The sequence below is a fragment of the Chiloscyllium plagiosum genome, unplaced genomic scaffold (assembly GCF_037043375.1).
Source record: "Chiloscyllium plagiosum isolate Xiang-an unplaced genomic scaffold, Cpla_swu_hap1 HiC_scaffold_15, whole genome shotgun sequence".
In the NCBI taxonomy this organism is placed as follows: Eukaryota; Metazoa; Chordata; class Chondrichthyes; order Orectolobiformes; family Hemiscylliidae; genus Chiloscyllium; species Chiloscyllium plagiosum.
Genome location: NW_028270153.1, coordinates 62,859,877 through 62,880,249, shown reverse-complemented (window position 1 = coordinate 62,880,249; position 20,373 = coordinate 62,859,877). Strand labels below are relative to the sequence as shown.

At 41.2% G+C, this 20,373-nt stretch overlaps 1 protein-coding gene across 2 annotated transcripts in view; it reads right to left on the bottom strand.

The window, feature by feature from the left end:
• Positions 1-12,509: 12,509 nt before the first annotated feature.
• Positions 12,510-20,373, bottom strand: part of slc35h1 (solute carrier family 35 member H1) — a 36,609-nt gene continuing 28,745 nt past the window's right edge. For both annotated transcript variants that reach the window (XM_043710131.2, XM_043710132.2), the window contains exons 6-9: positions 19,231-19,314; positions 18,018-18,193; positions 16,685-16,814; positions 12,510-13,311 (exon numbers count right to left, since the gene is read on the bottom strand). In XM_043710131.2, the coding sequence (XP_043566066.2) occupies positions 13,184-13,311; positions 16,685-16,814; positions 18,018-18,193; positions 19,231-19,314 (518 nt within the window). In that variant the 3' untranslated portion in view covers positions 12,510-13,183. The remainder of the gene's footprint in view (positions 13,312-16,684; positions 16,815-18,017; positions 18,194-19,230; positions 19,315-20,373) is intronic.

The window sequence follows — 20,373 nt, the reverse complement described above, 5'->3', positions numbered from 1 at the left end:
TGATAAGCTGTGTTACTAAGTGAACCACATATCTAATAAGCGTGGAAACTAAAGGTCCAATTTGTGTGCAGCATAGGCTGAAGATTCAGGACATGGGGCTAGAATACCACTTCCATTAGGTCAAGCTACCCTGGGAGATTATTTTTCATCAAATATGGTTGTCCTTTGACCTGTCATTTCCAAATGCATTCATACTATAGCCATTATTTTTCACTTTAATGTTTTTTAAGCTATATTATTAAAACTACCATGCTGGTTTTCAGCTACTCTATGTAATTAACAGTGTTCCTTCTACCAAACTTCCTAAAATAGAGTCTTTCAGATTGAGTTAAGTCTCTCATTGAAAGTTTCTAAATTTGGCTTTTAAGCCTTATTAATTTTTTTGTCCCAGCTGCAAAAAAGCAGTAAGGTGGAAGCATTGCTTCCCGTATTAGAAAGGGTTAATACTCAGGAGTGCCTTAAGCACCACCCACTATAATGCTGCCACATGAACATGGCTGTGGGAGCAACTTTGGATCTTGAAGGAATAAAGACCCAGCATTAAGTTCTCCATCAATCTCAGCAACAACATCCAATGTAATTTATACTTAATTGCCATCATGCAATAAATTATACACTTTTCTTGTTGACTACCATTTCCTCTACCTCACTAGAGGTCTGGTCTGGTGGATATTTTTTTCAAACTGGCAGAAGCAAGTTCAGACAATTGTCCTTGATCTAATCACACTCTCCTTTAGTAGTCTTGGCCTCCTGACTGGGTGTGCTTGGACTGGTTTATCATTCTCTACTGCTCTCTCTCTCTCAAAACTTGAGATTGGAATGTCTCCACAATTCAGAGATCATTTGAATCTTAATCTCAGGCTTAGTGCCAGCTGCTGGCAAGAAAAAAGTAATAATAGGCAGGACAGCAAGTAGTACTCAGGACACAGATACAATGTAAATGTTCTTTATCATCACAGTTGCCTATGCAGGAGTATTGTCCATCATCTCAAAATTACCATCCTATTCAGCTAATTGAACTTTCTGGGTCACTGGGAGTCAATTGATATAATCCCATAGTGGAATGCCTCTAACAATTATCAGAGGACCAATCTGATAGTCGCGTAGCCATTCCAGGAGTGTTGAGAGTTGAAAGGTGTGGTGCTGGAAAAGCACAGCAGGTCAGGCAGCATCTGACGAGCAGGAGAGTCAACATTTTGGGAAAAAGCACTTCATCAGGAATGTGGAAGGGGAAGGTGGCTGAGAGATAAATGGAGCGGGGGGAGTGGGGGGGGGGTGCAGGAGGCAATACGCGAATGCAGGTGGGAGGTAATTCTGACCTGTCGCCTTCCCACCCCATCTTCATCCACCTATCGCCTTCCCACCTACCTTCCCTTAGCCCCAACCCAACACCCACCCATTTATCTCTGAGCCCCCTTCCCCCTCTAAGGGCTTATACCTAAAATGTCGACTGACCTGCTGTGCTTTTCCAGCACCACACTTTTCAACTGACTTTACAGTATCTGTGATCCTACTTTCTCTCAGGAGGGTTGAGAACCTAACCTTTTTTCACTGGGGCACTGGACCAATTTTAATAACAAATATCAGGCCCTCAAACCCTTACACACACCCATGTCCATCTTCATGCTCTTTTAAATCCCCATGTTCTTGCCGTACATCTCCCATGACTCTTCTTGCTCACGTCTTTGAAATAGTCATTATTAAAGAAAAGTAAACTTCTAGCGATCTACTCCAATGCAAACATACTGCATACCTAAAAATAATTTTGCAGAAAAATAAATCCACTCAATTGGTGCATCTGTTGTAGAAACATTTGTTTTACTAACCTAGTCCTTTAATAATCTCTTAACCTGTAAATCAAAGAATCCAAACAGTGCCTAATTGATCTTGTCTCTTTGAAACTCAGCAAAGCAATCATCGTGTGATCAGCTATAAACTGAAAACCTGGAAAATACAAAGCATTGGGTGTAACAAAACTGAAAACCTGATGTCCACCTTGTCTAAACTATATCAGGTGTCCTATTGACCAAACCAGTCTAGAAGCAGGTGGAAGCTGTCTTTCTTCTTTCTTAAAAATCACTTTATCCACCCCAGTACCCCCACAAATTTCTTCTTTCAGTGAAACTTGAAGGTTTTCTTTTCATTTTAAAAGCACTGTGAGCTTCAATTCACTTCAGGTTATTAGACCAGAGATCTCAATCCCTAGATTGGGACAAGATTAGATTAGATGGCCCAACGAGTCCACACCAACCCTCCAAAGAGTAACCCACCCAAACCCATTCTCCTAGCCTGACTAATGCACCTATCACTATGGGCAATTTAGCATGGCCAATTCACCTGACCTGCACATCTTTGGATTGTGGGAGAAAACCAGAACAAACCCCACACAGACACAGGGAGAATGTGCAAACTCCACACAGACAATCACCCAAGGCAGGAATTGAACCCAGGTCCCTGGTACTATGAGGTAGCAGTGCTAACCACTGAGCCACCATGCTGCTTATATACACCATCCAATTACTGAAAGAACTACAGTATTCCTTTTAGTAGTTCAGGAACAGGCAACTTTTTTTTTTGCTCCCTGCTTTGGACTGGGGAGCCTATGTTTCCTGTTGCTTTCTCATCGCTAATCTGATAAATTGTTGTGATCAATTCATATTTAACATTCTTGAGTATGTCCTGATGAACACAAGATGAAAAGTTTCAGCAATATTAAGGGAGATACAGAAAGTCTCCCAGAAATACTTGGTAACCAAGGAACCAGAAGTAATTAGTATTAGTAAAGAAGTTGTTCTTGAAAAGTTAACTAGTTTAAAGGTTGATAACTCACCTGGACCAGAGGACTTGGTGGTATCCATAGGACTAGTGGATGGATTTGTGCTCATCTTTTAAAATTCTAGATTCAGAAAATATTCCTGCAGGTGGGAAAGTAGAAAATGTAATCCCACAATTCAATGAGCGAGAGATAATAGATAATACCACACCATGGATTTGGGGGAATATACAGGACTAATATGGATAGAGAATTAGTAAACAGACAGAAAGTAGACGACCAGAATAAACAGCTCGCTTTCAGGATGTCAGGCTGATATTCATGAGTTACCACAAGGAACAGTGTTAGGGCCACACTTGTTCACCACATATATAAATGATTAGATATGGGAATCAAATGTAACACATCCAAATGTGCTGACCACACAAAATAGTTGGGAATGTAAGTTGTGAGAAAGTAGCAAGGATGTTTCAAGTAGAATTGGACAGACTAAGATGCTCTGCAGAAATTCACTGAAGACAGCATCTTTCAAACCCACAACCATTTTGATCTGGAAGGAGAAAAACAGCACATACTTGGGATCACCATCACCTGCAAGTTCCCCTCCAAGTTATTCACTATCCATATTGCCATTGAACCATATTGCCATTCTTTCACTCTCACTGGATCAAAGTCCTGGAATTCCCTCCCAAAGGGTATTGTGGGTCTTCCTCCAGCATGTAGACTGCAGTGGTTCAAGAAAGCAGCTCACCATCATCTTCTCAAGGACAGCTTGGGATGGGGATGGGCAATAACCAGCGACACCCATGTCCCATGAATGAATAAAAAAATTCTCTTTTCAGTAATGCTCAAGTTTGCCACTACCAAATGATAGCTGATTATTTCAAGCTGGTGAGGACCCATTGCCATTTCTGTATTTTCTTTGCATCTGTAATTATTTAAATAGGAATTTTCAGTTATTCTTTTGTTAGAAAAACAATAGAAAAACACTCTGGAAAAAGCTACACAGAACTGTCCATGTGCAAAAATTCAGAATGTAAAAAAATTTTTGTCGAATAACAAAGCTCATGTCTTGTTTCTCATCACAGAATATGAAAATGTAATTGAGACATGACAAGGTGCCACACAGGAGGTTACTGAGTAAGATAAGGGCCCACGGTGTTAGAGGTGAGGTGCTAGCATGGATAGAAGCTTCACTGTCTGGCAGAAAGCACAGAGTGGGGATGTAAAGGTCTTTCTCAGGATGGTAGCTAGTGAGAAGTGGTGTTTCGCAAGGCTCAGTGTTGGAAACACATCTTTTCACTTCATACATTAACAATCTAGATGAAGGAACTGAGGGCATTCTGGCTACATTTGCAGATGATACAAAGAGAGGTAGAGGGACAGGAAGCATTGAGGAGGTGGGGAGGCTGCAGAAGGATTTGGATAGGTTAGGAGAGTGGGCAAAGAGGTGTCAGATGAAGTGCAATGTGGGAAAATGTGAGCTCATGCACTTTGGTAAGAAGAATAGAAGTACACACTATTCTCCAAATGGGAAGAAAATTCAGAAGTCTGAAGTGCAAAGGAACTTGAGAGTTCTAGTCCAGGATGTTTCTACTTCTTTTTTGTGATTGGTAAAAAATTTTCTTTTTTCCTTTTTTTCATTTATCTATTATTTGATATTATAGTTGGACTAAGTTAAGCTTAAGATTTAAAATGGCAGGAGATCTCAGACCTGTGTTATGCTCCTCTTGCTCAATGTGGGAGTTCAGGGACGCAGCTGACATCCATGACTCCTTCACATGCAGGAACTGTGTCCAGTTGCAGCTCTTGTTAGACCGCTCTGGAGCTGTGGATGTTCTCACTTTGGAGAATGCTAAGGAGGTCATGGGTAGCACATTTAGCAAATTGGTCAACTGCAGATTAGGATTGCTGAAGAAGAAAGGGAATGGGTGACTAAAAGTCAGAGAAAGAGCAGGAAGACAGTGCATGTGCCCCTGTGGTCATATCCCTCCAAAACAGGTATACCGTTTTGGATACTATTGGGGAAAATGGCTCACCAGGGGAAGGCAGCAGTAGCCAGGTTCATGGCACCGTGGCTGGCTCTGCTGTACAGAAGGGTGGAATAAAGAGTGGAAGGACTAGTCATAGGAGATTCAATTGTAAGGGGAGTAGATAGACGGTTTTGCGATCGAAAACAAGACTCCTGAACAGTATGTTGCCTCCCAGGTGCACGGGTCACGGATGTCTCAGATCAGCTGCAGGGCATTCTGAATGGAGAGTGTGAACAGCCAGTTGTTGTGGTGCATGTAGGCACCAAAGATATTGGTAAGAAATGGGATGAGGTCCTACAAGCAGAATTTAGAGAGTTAGAAACCAAGGTAAAAAGTAGGACCTCAGAGAGGTAGTAATCTCAAGATTGCTACCAGTGCCACGTGCTAGTCAGAGGAGAAATGAAAGATTGGCAGGATGCTTGTGTGGCTTGAGAGACAGAGGGGTTCAGATTTTTGGGACATTGGGACCGGTTCTGGGGGAGGTCAGACTAATACAAATTGGACGGTCTACACCTGGTCCGGACTCGAACCAATGTCCTTTGGGTGGCTTTTGCTAACACTGTTGGGGAGGGTTTAAACTAATATGGCAGGGGGTAGGAACCAAATGAGGAGGTTAGTTGGACAATAAGGAGGTAGTAACTAAAGCCTGAAAGGAACTAGTTAGTCAGTGTGACTAAGGGGAAGAGCAGACAGGGAGCAGATGATTAATGCAAGGGACAGGTGGTTTGAAGTGCATTTGTTTTAATGCAAGAAGTGAAATAGGTAAGGCAGATGAACTTAGGGCTTGGATTAGTACCTGGGAGTGTGATGTTATTGCTATTACTGAGACTTGGTTGAGGGAAGGGCATGATTGGGAACTAAATATCCCAGGATATTAAATGCTTCAGGTGGGATAGAGAGGGAGGTAAAAGGGGTGGAGGAGTTGCATTACTGGCCAGAGAAGATATTACAGCTGTGCTGAAGGAGGACACTATGGAGGACTCGAGTAGTGAGGTAATATGGGCAGAACTCAGAAATAGGAAGGATATGGTAACAATGTTACAGGGCTCCCAACAGCGAGCGTGAGATAGAGTTACAAATATGCAAACAGATTGTGGAAGAATGTAGCAGGAACAGGGTGGTGGTGATAGGAGATTTTAATTTTCCCAACATTGATTGGGATTTACTTAGTGTCAGAGGTCTGGACGGAGTAGAATTTGTAAGGAGCATTCAGGAGGGTTTAATGGAGCAGTTTGTAAATAGTCCAACTCGGGAAGGGGCCTGACCCCGGCCAGGTGGTTGAAGTTTCAGTAGGGGATTACTTTGGGAATAGTAAGTACAATTCCATAACGTTTAGAATACTCATGGACAAAGACGAGAGTGGTCCTAAAGGAAGCGTGCTAAATTGGGGTAAGATCAACTATAGCAGAATTTGGCAGGAACTGGGGTATGTGGATTGGGAGCAGCTGTTTGAAGATAAATCCACATTTGATATATGGGGGGCTTTTAAAGAGAGGTTGATTAGTGTGCAGGACAGACATGAAAATGAGGGATAGAAATGGCAAGATTAGGGAACCATGGATGACAGGTGAAATTGTGAGACTAGCTAAGAGGAAAAAGGAAACATACACAAGGTCCAGGTGACTGAAAACAGATGAAGCTTTGGAAGAATATCAGGAAAGTAGGACCAATCTGAAATGAGGAATGAAGAGGGCTAAAATGGGTCATGAAATATCTTTAGCAAACAGGGCTAAGGAAAATTCCAAAGCCTTTTATTTGTACATAAGAAGCAAGAGGTTAACTGGAGAAAGTGTTGGCCTACTCAAGGACAAAGGAAGAAAGTTATGGGTGGAGTCAGAGAAAATGGTTGAGATTCTTAATGAGTACTTTGCATCGGTATTCACTGAGGAGAGGTCTAGGATAGATGTTGAGCTTAGGGATAGATGTTTGATTGCTCTAGGGCAAGTCAGCATAAGGAGGGAGGAAGTGTTGTATATTCTAAAAGGCATTAAGGTGCACAAGTCCCAGGTCCAGATGGGATCTATCCCAGGTTAATGAGGGGAGCCAGAGAGGAAATAGCTGGGGCCTTAACAGATATGTTTGCAGCATTGGAGAGTTGGGCAGCGAAATGGCAGCTGGAGTTCAATCCAGACAAATGCAAAGTGATGCATTTTGGAAGATCCAATTCAAGAGCGAACTATACTATAAATGGAAAAGCCCTGGGGAAAATTGATGTGTAGAGATCTGGGTGTTCAGGTCCACTGTACCCTGAAGATGGCAATGCAGGTTGATAGAGTAATCAAGAAGGTATACAGCATGCTTTCCTTCATTGGGCAGGGTATTGAGTACAAGAGTTGGCAGGCCATGTTACAGTTGTATAGGACTTTGGTTCAACCACATTTAGAATACTGCGTAGAGACTGGTTGCCACATTACCAAAAGGGTGTGGATACTTTGGAGCGGGTGCAGAGGAGGGCACTAGCTATGAAGAGAGGTTGAGTAGATTAGGATTATTTTCATTAGAAAACGGAGGTTGAGGGGGGCCCTGACTGAGGTCTACAAAATCATGAGTTATAGACAGGGTGGATAGCAAGAAGCTTTTTTCCCTAAGTGGGGGAACTCAATTGCTAGGGGTCACAAGTTCAAGGTGAGAGGGGAATACTTTAATGGAGATATGCGTGAAAAGGTCTTTACGCAGAGGGTGGTGGGTACATGGGACGCATTGCCAGCGGAGGTGGTAGAGATGGGCACGATAGCATCATTTAAGATGTATCTAGACATACATTAATGAGCCTGGAGCAGAGTGATACACATCCTTGAAAAATAGGTGACCGGTTTAGATCGAGGATCTGGATCAGCGCAGGCTTGGAAGGCTGAAGGGCCTGTCCCTGTGCTGTAATATTCTTTGATTCTCTCAAGGTAAACTTGCAGGTAGAGTCAGTAGTTAGGAAGGCAAATGCAATGATGGCATTTATTTTGAGAGGACTTGAATATAAAAGCAGGGATATACTTCTAAGGCTCTGGTCAGGCCACATTTGGAGTATTGTGCATAGCTTTGGACCCCATATCTCAGGAAGGATGTACTGGCCTCGAAGCATGTTCAGAGGAGATTCCCGAGAATGATGTCAGGAATGAACTGCTGAACATATGAGGAATGTTTAAGGACTCTGGTCTGTGATGGAGTTTAAAAAGATTGGCGGGGGGAAGGAATCTAATTGAAACTTGCAGAATACTGAATGGCCAGAGTGAATGTTGGGAAGATGTTTCTATTGGTAGAAGAAGCTAGGACCTGAGGGCACAACCTTAGAATAAAGGGAAGAACTTTTAGAACAGAGATAAGGAGAAACTTCTTCAGCCAGAGAGTGGTGAATCTACGGAAAGTACTGCTAGAAAAGGCTTGGGAGGCCACCTCATTGAGTATATTTAAGACAGAGATAGATATGTTCTTGATTGTAAAGGGGAATCAAGGGTTACAGGGTAAAAGCGGGAGAATCGGATTGAGAAACCTATCAGCCATGAATGAATGGTGGAGCAGACTCAATGGGCTGAATGGCCTAATTTCTGCTCCTATGTCTTATGGTCTTATGGAAACGTTTTCTGTTGAATTGAAAAAAATAGGTTCAAATCTGGTGGGGTCAATATTACTCAGGAAATAAACACTTTGCATTTCTTTGAAATTTGCATGTTATAATTTTCAGCATGTATTGTCGAAGAAAAAATTCCTAATGACCAATTTTATTCCATGAACTTTTAGGATTCAAGTTTAGCAGTAACATTATAACTACTCCTTATGTTTGTATCTTGGGATGCCTATTTGAAATCAGACTTTGTAGAAACTCTGGAGGGTGTAAACCTCATCTTCACTTTTGGAATCCATGTTTATGATTACTTTTAATTCTTCAACTTAAAAATGTCTTATTCAAATCTAGGGAGTCTTTACAACTATCAACAATGGTCAGCATCACTTAAGCCAGCTTTCATCATCCAGATTTATTCATTGAATTCAAATTCCACCAGTTGCCTTGGTGGGATTATAATTCATGACCCAGATCATTAGCCTAGGTCTCTGGATTATTAGCCCAGTGGCATGACCACTACTCAACTGTTCCCCCACCATTTTGCCACACTGAACCAATTCAGTCAGGCCAAGCATTATCCACCATACCAGCCCCCAGTGGCATCCTGAACTTCACACTGATCAAACAAAACAGTTGAACAGTCAAAAGTCGAGTATTATTATTTTAGGTGAATTTACATTTCAAATGCATCACCTCATTAAGTTCCACATGTGAACCATAGTGATAATACAGAATGCTTGGCTAGAACAATATGGATGGAGGTAGTCAACTTAAGACCTGGGAGAAGTATCGGGAGAGTAGAACCAACCTTAAGTGAGGATCAAACAGGCTAAAAGGAGTCATGAAATAACTTTACTGAGCAGAATTTAGGAGAATCCCAAGGTCTTTTATTCACATACAGGAAGCAAGAGGTTGACTAGAGAAAGGTTAGTCCACTAAAGGATAAGGAAGGAAGGTTGTGTGTCGAACCTGAGAAAATGGGTGAGACTCTCAACGATTACTTTGCATCAGTGTTCACTAAGGAGAGGGACATGATGAATGTTGAGATTAGAGATAGATGTTTGTTTACTCTGGATCACGTTGACATAAGGAGGGAAAATATGTTGGGTAGGCTAAAGGATATTAAGGTGGACAAATCCCCAGGACCTGATGGGATCTATCCCAGGTTGCTGAGGGAGGTGAGAGAGGAAATAGCTGGGGCCCTGCCAGATATCTTTTGTAACCTCCTTAAACACAGGTGAAGTACCGGACGACTGAAGGGTTGCTAATGTTGTCCCCTGTACAAGGAGGATAGTGGGGATATTCCAGGTAACTACAGACCAGTGAGCCTGACGTCAGTGGTGGGAAAGTTGCTGGAGAAGGTACTGAGGGATAAAATCTATTTATATTTGGAAAAGAATCGGCTTATCAGTGATAGGCAACATGGTTTTGTGCGGAGGAAGATCCTGCTTCACCAACTTAGAGTTCTTTGAAGAAGTGACCAGGTTGATAGATGAAGGAAGTGCTATAGAAATCATATACATGGACTTTAGTAAAGCGTTTGATAAGGTTCCCCATAGTAAACTAATGGAGAAGGTGAAGTCACATGGTGTGCAGGGTGTTCTAGCTAGGTGGATAAAGAACTGGTTGAGCTACAGAAGACAAAGAGTAGTAGTTGAAGAGAGTTTCTCAAAATGGAGAAAGGTGATCAGTGGTGTTCCACAGGGATCAGTGCTGGGGCTGCTGTTGTTTGTGATATACATAAATGATCTGGAAGAGGGCATTGTTGGTCTGACCAGAAGGTTTGCAGATGACACGAAGATTGGAGTAGCAGAAAGCATAGGAGACTGTCAAAGAATACAGAAGAATATAGATCGACTGGATAGCTGGGCAGAGAAGTAGCAGATGGAGTTCAATCCAGGCAAATGTGAGGTGATGCATTTTGGGAAGTCTAATTCTAGAGCCAACTATACTGTAAAAGGAAAAGCCTTTGATAAAGTTGATGAGCAGAGATATCTGGGAGTTCAGGTCTGTTGTACCCTGAAGGTGGCTGCGCAGGTAGATAGAGTGGTCAAGAGGCATGTGGTATGCTTGTCTTCATCGGACGGGGTATTGAGTATAAGAGCTGGCAGGTCATGTTAAAATTGTACAAGACTTTGGTTTGGCCGCATTTAGAATACTGTGCACAGTTCTGTTCACCACATTATCAAAAGGATGTGGATGCTTTGGAGAGGGTGCAGAGAAGGTTTATGAGGATGTTGCCTGGTATGGAAGGTGCTAACTATGAAGAGAGGTTGAGTAGGTTAGGATTGTTTCCATTAGAAACAAGGAGATTGGAGGGGTTGAGGTCTACAAAGCCATGAAGGATATGGACAGGGTGGATAGAGATAAGCTTTTTCCCAGGGTGAGGGATTCAATAACGAGAGGTCATGCGTTCAAGGTGAGAGGTGAAAAGTTTAAGGGGGATACACGTGGAAAGTACTTTACACAGAGGGTGGTAGGTGCCCATAACGCATTGCCAGCGGAGGTGGTAGAGGCAGGCACGGTAGATTCATTTAAGGTGTGTCTGGACAGATGCATGAGGAGGAGGTGGGAAGCAGAAGGATACAGATGCTTAGGAATTGGGCAATAGGTTAAGACAGTAGATTTGGATTGGCTCAGGCTTGGAGTGCTGAAGGGCTTGTTCCTGGGCTGAACATTTTCTTTGTTCTTTGTTTAACAAATAAACGGCTGCTGTTGGATGCAAGCTGTGTTAATGGGAGGTAGTAGATGATGGCTCAATGCTTCCCCATTGGAGGAAAATAGAAGCAATGTCTACAGTACTTGCTCACTGCTGTATGGAACTCTGCAGCAAATAAATACACTCCCATTTCTGAGGTGAAACATGATGCATTTAAAATGTACATAGAGCCCAGCTGTTATTAAAATCACTCATGATTTAATAAGTAAAATATTTCACAGTTTAAAAAAAAAAGTTTAATTTCCTTAAATATCCAGATTATCAATGCTCAGAGAGAAAGAGGGTGAGAGAGCACAGAGGGAGTATGCGATGAAGGAAGGAAGGAGGGGAATACGAAATGGTGGAAGAGATACACAAGAGAAAGGTGAGGGGAGAAGAAAAGAAGGATATAGAAGGAGTGGAGGGAGACAGAGGTAGAAGAACGGGAAAAACTGAGACACTAACAATTTAGGTGGAGCCTAAATTGTCAGATGAAGAGAGCTTGTATCATGGGATAAAGATAACTCAGAATTAAAAGCTCATAATATAAGAACTTTTCCAGGTACCCCTGTACTAATTGTTCAATTTCCTACATCCAAATCCCCAATAAAGGATGATCTTTGTAACATCAGCTTTGCTCAAATGTACAGATATAGTTTTAGTTGGCCACTTGTTTGTAACCATTCTATGATTCTGTCGGAGGTAGGGGTCAGAAATCAGCCAGAAATCATTATATGAGAAGAAACCAATGGCACAGAAATGGGTAGTAGATTTTTCAGATAGAGTTTGAGCGGGCAAGATTTAAAATGCATACATTCAAGTTGTGTACCATGAACACACTGGTCAGGTAATGGTGAAACCTCAAGTCAGGTATCACAATGCACGTGGAGATTATTCAATGTCTTGAGGGAATAAATGAGTTGTAGAACCAGAGGGTCAAACATGGAAGAAAGAATCTGATGTAGATTGCATTACTTTTATGCACAGGATATGGAATATATGGCATGGAACTTCAAGGAGGCACATGTTGAAAAATGTAAGGGAGAACTGGTCACATAATTGAGAAAGTGGACATTCAAGTAGAAGACTGCAGTCCCTTTCCTAGCCATGCATTTTTCCTTGTGCCATTGAAGAAGTTTTACTGCAGTGTTTAATTACAAAGTAGGGAAATATAGAGCCATGAGTATTTCATTCATATTTTAAAACGTTAACTGTAAATTTTATCAGTTTTTTTTGGTTTGTAATCAGTTCGAACATACCTAGACTTCATGTCTATTATCCCACAATAAACAATGTACTGGATACAGGGGTCACCTTAGAGTGCTTTTTCTTTGCCAAATATTTCTGAACAGAACACACTCTGGATTTCCAGTTCATTTTCTTCACATAAAGGTTGCATGTTACGTAAGAAACTTAGAGTATCACTAGGTCAATCAAATGTGCTCAAAATAAATTAAACTTGAGTTCTATTAACTCCATTGACTCTTGGCTACAAACATAAAATAAAGAATAGATTTTTTATAGTAGTATGATTTCTTTCCACAAATCAATCACAGTGGCATTTTGCTGTTTTCCTGCAGGTATGTACATTTCAATTAAAATCAGCATTGCTATCAAATGTATTGAGGACATTGGTATTGGCAGACTACAGAATACAAATAAAATCGGAAGCAATACTTTACTTTGTTGCCCAATACATTTGCAAAAACCTTTGATTTAGCAGTTAAAAATGCTCCCATGAATACTGCATAACCAACAGCATTTTCTCCCAAAGTTGTTTAAAATATTTTCTCTCCAATAACAACCTGTAGTTCTAGGGTCCATATCCAATTGTGAGCGGGTGGGTGTTTTATTTTAAACCACAGTTCAAATCATCATAGACAAATTTCACAACTCCTAGTGACAGTATGGAAATGTATCCAATGGTTCGATATCTTAATCCTTACACTTGGTCAGAAGGACAACTCCATTCTTAAAGCAATAGGTGTCAATCTAGTTAATTCCAATCATGGACTGGAACACAGACGTGACGATTAAAGCATAATACAGATACACCTTTGCACAGCAAATGTAAGTCATGTGATGCAGAACCTTGAGATTCTCTGTAGAACAGACACAATGAGTCATTGATATATGACATCCTCTTCATCACTGTCCTCATTTGCTTGTTCATTCTTGAGCAGTAGTTCCATACCAACCTCTGTCATTGCCATATCATGGATTTTATTCGTCATTTTGTCTTTCAAGGCATCTGAAAGGGAGATAGCCAACAATAGAAAGGCAGTCAGCCTGTCAGTGAAACTCTGAATGAGCAATGAAATTATCAACAAGTCTCTGCCATGAAGTTATAACATGTATTTCACTGGTTAGCTTTGGCTTCTGCAATATTACTTTGTATGTACTCAAAACATAAAACTGTCACATCTTTCAGTCAGTATGACTGCAATTACTGCATTTATTTGAGGATTTCCAAGTACAAATCTATATATCCAATGAAATAACTCTCATTTTTAAAAGATTTGCAATAAATCACTGAGAATGAATGAGGTGATGAAATTGCCCATGTTTCGTAATATCAAGATTTTTTTAAAAAGTATTCACTCGTGGGGCGAAGGTGTTAATGGCTGATTAGCATTTATTACCCAAGCTGTGCTTGACATAGTGATAGCGAACTGAATTCTTGAACCACTGCAGTCCACGTTTTGTAGGTGAACCCACAATGCCCAAAGGGAGAGAATTCCAGGATTTTAACCCAGTGACATTGAAGGAATGACAATATATTTCTAACCCTGCATGATAAATAGCTTGGAGGGGAATTTACAGGTGTGGTGTTCTCATGTATCTGTTGCCCTTGTATTCTAGATGGAAGTTATTGTGGGTTTGGATGGTACTGTGTAAGGATCTTTCGTGAATTGCTTCAGTGCATCTTCTAGACATTGCACACTGCTGTTACTGAGCGTCATTGGTGGAGAGAGTGGATGTTTATGGATGTGATGTCGGTCCTGGATGGTGACAAGCTTGAGTGTTCCTGATGCTGCACCCATCCGGGCAAGTGGGGAATGTTGAGTCCAATTGAGTTTCTGGTCAATGATAACCCCAGGACGTTGCTAATGGGAAATTCTGTGATGGCAACACCAATGAATGTCAAGGGACCTAGTTAGATTGTCTTTTATTGGAGATGGTCATTGTGTGGTGTGAATGTTACTTGCCCTGATTCTGTAAGTGAGAATAGCTCAAGAAAATTTAATGGCACTAACATGAGCTTGCACTAGCATAAATAAACTTGAAAACTGTTAACTTAAATAAGTACATCTAGTTTGGCTGAATTCAAGCAGAATCCATTAAACTGGTGGACCTTGAGCTCATGATAAAGCTAGGCATTGAAGAAATATTTGAGGAAAATAAGAACATATGTAGAGAGGTCACTCAACCCCTTAATCAGATCACAACAATTCTGTAACTCAACTACATTTATCTAGCTTTGCTCCACATCTCTTGGTACTCTCTTAACAACAATCAGACTTGAAAAGTCCAAACGACCCTAATTTCCACAACTTTTTGTTTCCCAGTTTCACTGCTCAATAGGCTACGTACAAAATTATCTCCTCCTGTTAGTAATTCCTCCGCCAGGGGAAAATGCTCATCAGTAACCACTCAATCAATATTTGATTGTGGCCTCAATTCTGCCTACCCTGATGACTTAAAAAGTGAAGCAAAGGCTAAGATTTGTCTACCCCCACCTTGAAAAGATTCAAAAACTTTGTCTCCACTGCCTTTTGATGAAAGGAGTTCCAAAGAGTCTCAAACTTCAGAGAAAAAAAATTATCCATAAGATCACCCCCTCATTCTTCTACCATTATGCCTTACAATGGAAATCAAGCCCCGTTATTTAGCATAACAGTTAAAGATTTTTTTTAAAGTATGCAGGATTCCCCAATTGTACTGTCTTTTAGACCCAATTTGATAGAAAATATAGACCAGGTTTCTGTACTAATCAAAATTACTATTTTTTACAAATAAATAGAATTTAACCACAAATAAACAATTATATTAACAGGTGACGTATAACTACTAGCTAAAACTCTAACCAACTTATAAACTCCCCCTCTGGACACACACACAGACAGATAAAAAAACATGGGTGCTAGGGTGGAGGGAAAGACTGGGAAGGCAGTTCAATGATTCCTTCTCCCCTCTGCTAAAATGAAGATCAGAACAGCTGCTTTTTGAAAGCCGTCCAATTATTTTCACTTGTTTACAGGAGGCACAGAGTGACTGGTGTAGAGAGTGTGCTGCTGGAAAAGCACAGCAGGTCAGGCAGCATCCGAGAAACAGGAAAATCGATGTTTTGGGCAAAAGCCCTTCATCAGGAATGAGGCTGGGAGCCTTGTGGGTGGAGAGATAAATGGGAGGGTGTGGGGCTGGGGGGAAGGTAGCTGAGAGTGCAACAGGTAGATGGAGGTGGGGGTAAAGATAGGTTGGAGGGGAGGATGGAGCGGAGAGGTGGGAAGGAGGATGGACAGATGGGACAGGTCATGAGGGTGGTGCTGAGCTGGAAGGTTGGAACTGGGGTAAGGTGGTGGGGGAGGGGGAATGAGGAAACTGGTGAAATCCACATTGATGCCGTGGGGTTGGAGGGTCCCGAGGCAGAAGTTGAGGGACTGGATCATACTTATAAAAGGTCTTTGACTTATCATTTAAAAGTCACTGCTTATAGCGATTGGAAAGAGGAAATAAAATGACTATCTTCAGGCTTCAGATGTTTTTTACTGCAACAGAAAAAGACAGCTCCGGGCTTTGTGGAGATCTGACTGCTTCAACCAAACATTCAACACTTTCAAGTCATTAGTCCACAAGAGCACAAGACAAACAAATGGAAGTCCATTCAGCCCATCGAGTCTGCTCCATCATTCAATCATGGTTGATATGTTTCTCAACCCCATTCTCCTGCCTTCTCCCTCAACTCTTGTTCCCTTTATCAATCAAGAACCTATCTCTGTCTTAAATACTCTCAATGACTTGGCCTTCACATCCCTCTGTGGCAATGACTTCCACAGATTAACTACCCTCTGGCTGAAGAAATTCCTCTTCATCTCAGCTCTGCATGGTGGTCCATTCTGAGGCTTTGGATGCTAGTTTCTCCTACTAGTGAAAACATCTTCTCCACGTCCACTCTATCCAGGCCTCTCAGTGTTCTGTAAGTTTCAATGAGATCACCCCTCAATTTCCTAAACTACATCAGTACAAACCCAGAGTCCTCAACTGCTCTTTGTATGATAAGTCCTTATCCCTGGGATCATTCTTGTAAACGTCCTCTGCACCCCCTCCAACACTAGCACGTCCTTCCTTAGATATGGGGTCCAAAGCTGCTCATAATACACCAAATATGGTCTGAACAGAGCCTTAAAGAGCCTTAGCAGTACATGCTTACTCTTATATTATAGCCCTCTTGCATTTGAATTCCTAATCATGAAATTAACCTGCATGTTAACATTAAGAGAGTCCTGATCTAGGACTCCCAAGTCTCTTTGTGCTTCAGATTTTCGAAGCCTTTCCCTTTCAGTTGGCAGTTAGGAATTCAAATGCAATGTTAGCAATAATTTCAAAAAGAAAAGTAACTTTACCTTCTGAATAAATGACCTTAAGTGCAACATGGAGAGAGATTCCAGAGAGACACATTGCAAATCCCAACCAGTTTAACGTGCTCAGCTGATCACCCATCAAATGGCTGGCAAGGACTAGCGTGCACACTTCCTGCAAGAGAAGCAGAAAGGTCCAATGGAATCTATTTCAACAAGTTTGTTCCCATCCAGGGAATCATCATAGAATCGCTGCAGCGTGGAAGCAGGCCATTCGGCCCAACACATCCACACCAATTGTCGGAAGAGCATCTCACCCAGACCCAGCTCCATACCCCACCCCTGTAACCATGCATTCCCCATGGCTAATCCACATAGGGGCTGCACCTCCCGGGATACTATGGGCAATTTAGCATGGCCAATCCACCTAACTTACACACCTTTGGACTGTAGGAGGAAATCGGAGCACCTAGAGGGAATTCATGCAGACACGGGCAGAACATACAAACTCCACACAGACGCTTGAGGCTGCAATCAAACCCAGGTCCCCGGTGCTGAGGCAGCAGTGCTAGCCATTGTTCTGTCTTAATCAGTGCAGATAAAGCACTGTCCAAAATACATTTGAGCTCTTTTTTGTCACCACATTACACTGGTTCAGTGGATTATCTTCCTTGAATTTAATTTTCTTCAAATGCAGAACAATTTTCATTAACAAATAAGATACTTAAGAACAATATGATGATGGAATATCTAAACATTAGTAAGGTAAAAGTGCAAAATGGTGGGCTTTTTCTTCAGCAGAAGAAAATACAAAAACAAGGAATAAAAACAGAAAGTGCTGGATAAACTCAGTAAGTCTGGTAGCGTGTATTTTTTTCCACAAAAACAAGAAAGTCTATTGAGCTCAATTATTGTGATTTAGTCTGCTCTGCAACATATTCTCAGCTGGCATAAAACCCAGTTGTAAAATGCTTAGTCGGGTGGGAAGGATTCGAACATCCAATTCCATTGTATTTGGAAATTGGTCAAATAAAGCTCATTTTTTAAAAAGAAATTCAAAACATTTGAAAGACAGAGGTTTAAAAATGACAGGTCCCACCAACCTAACATTCTCTTTCATATTTAAATCAAAAGCAGGGTTAAAGTAAAAATTGGGTTTATAGTCTATGTGTCACTATGATAAACCAGATTGAGAATTTCAAGCCATTCCTACAACAATGGGCCAATACAAACACTGATAATCCAGTAGGCATTGTTAGGAAGGCATGTTTCTATTTCAGATTTCCAGCACCTGTATTTCCTTTTGCTTTCATCATCGGAACAAACAACATGAGTGCAACAATGTTATGTTGATAGGTATAGCACCAAAATGACTCACCTTAAAAATGCCTGCTACAGATAGGGTCAAGCTGGAGGTTTTAGAAACCAATAAAAATTCAGAGAAGCACAAGCCAAATGCCAAAACTCCCCCTGCAGCCAATACAAAGACCATATACAGCAACGTTGATGTCTCCTGATAACGAAACAGTTTCTCCGATGCAGACAGGCTCAGTCCTTGAGAAAGGGGAAAACATAACATTAGTAGTCCACAGAAGACTGGTTAGGTCATAAATGAGGAGACAGTGAGGATTGCAGGTGCTGGAGATCAAAGTAAAAAAATATGGTGCTGGAAAAGGCAGCATCCAAGGAGCAGGAGATTTGATGTTTTGGGCAGAAATCCTTCATCAGGAATGTGATGAAGTAATTTCACCACAGCCTTCGGGTTTTGCTGCAGAACACAATGTACAGCACAGAAAAAAAGGCGATTTAACTCAACTGAAACAAAAACAGAAATTGCTGGAAAACTCAGCAGGTTGAGCAGCATCTATGGAGAGAACAACAAAGTCAATGTTTTGCATCCAGTGATTCTTGTTAGGTTCTGAAGGGGGTTCACTGGACCCAAAATGGACTCTGCTTTCTCCTCACAGATGCTGCCAGTTTCTCCAGCAATTTCTGCTTTTGTTTCAGATTTCCAACATCTGCACTTCCTTATTTCTCTTCAGTGAGTTCAATTATTAGTTTTACTCCATTGAACCTCCTCCCACCCATACTCACCCAACCTTATCTGCATAACCTTCCAATCCTTTCTCCCTCGATTACTTATCTCGTTTCCCTTCATTCCATCAATTTTAATAACCTAAAATACCATTTGCTCTAGCCAGTTTCATATTCTAATCACTGTTTGGCTTATCTTTCCTGAATTCTCTACTGGATGTGTTGATGACAATCTTATACTTGTGTCTTCCAGTTTTATTCTCCTGTGTACATGTCCATCCTATCAAACTCTTCCATCATTTTAAAGACCTCTAAACAGCCCCAGCTGCCCAAGGTTTCTTAAGAAATATAGCCTCTCAATTCTAATACCATCCTTGTCTTATCTTTTTTCCATCCTCTCCAGTGCCTTTTTGTCCTTTTAGAACGAGTTCAAAAGATAGTCAAGGGTCATGGAGTCAAGGGTCATGGAGGGCCGGCAGGAAAGTGGAGTTAAGGCCACAATCAGATCAGCCATTATCTGGCACTGGCCATTATCTTAACAAAACAACCAAACATACCTTCATTGATTAGGAACAATGGGAAAAGGCCTATGAACATCAGCGGCTGGAGATGGTACATGGTGTCAATGGGATTCTGTAAACCTGAGCAAGACAGATCCAAATTTAGCATTTTATTAATTCCCGACATGCCTTAGAAAATTAAGTAGAGAAACTTGATTTCAATTTAAAAATAAATTTGTTCACGCTATTGGTTTGATTGTTGCCAAAATACACAAAAAAAGGAAGGACAATAAACGGCATATATCACTGGCAATAATTGAAATTACAAAATATTCAGGATACGTAATGCCATCATGAGATTTGAAACCTTTTCAAATTAAAAAAGAGAAAATCAACAAGAGTTTGCACATCTCTCCGTATCAAGAATACATAAAGTGTACCTTGATAATTCTGGATTGTACAGCACAGGAAAGAATACATGCGGCAGCTTTGGCAATCACAATACGTGCTCAGACCATGAATAAATATCAAGATTCTGGAGTTAGATGTAATCAGAACAGGACATGGGGCTCAAAAATCTGGGACAGAACACTTGGACAATAATCACTGAGTGTTATTTTTGACAAGAGCTATGTACTTTTGGGCCAGATTTTCATAGAGTTCTGTTGACTCTGGAGGCCTTTAAAAATAGTAGATCAGAGCTACATTCAGAGTTTTGCCCCCCTTTTTACCAACAGTGGGAAACTAAAAATCAGCAGGGTCAATTGAAATCACTGCCGAGTTCAAGCAAACAGATGTTTACAGATTCCAAGGGTCTTAAGCTGCAGTGTGGGAGTCACAAATGATGGAGGAGGCATAAATTTTATTTAATGAAAAACATATGAACAAGGAACATGTGTAAGCCACTCAGCTATCAGATCTGCTGTGCCGTTCAGTAAGAGCATGCTGACCTGATTTTAACCTCAACTCTGCATTCCTGCATACCCCCCCGATAATATGTCATCCATTTAGTAACCAAGAAATTATCTACCTCGGCCTTAAAAATATTTAAAGTTTTTGCATCCACTGCCTTTTGAGGAAGTTCCAAAAGAGTATTAGTCCTCTGAGAAAATTATTTCTGCCACACCTGGGTGGCCCCTTGTTTTTAAACAATGACTTCAAGTGCTCGACCCCTTCCAAGGAGGAAGCATCCTTTCCACA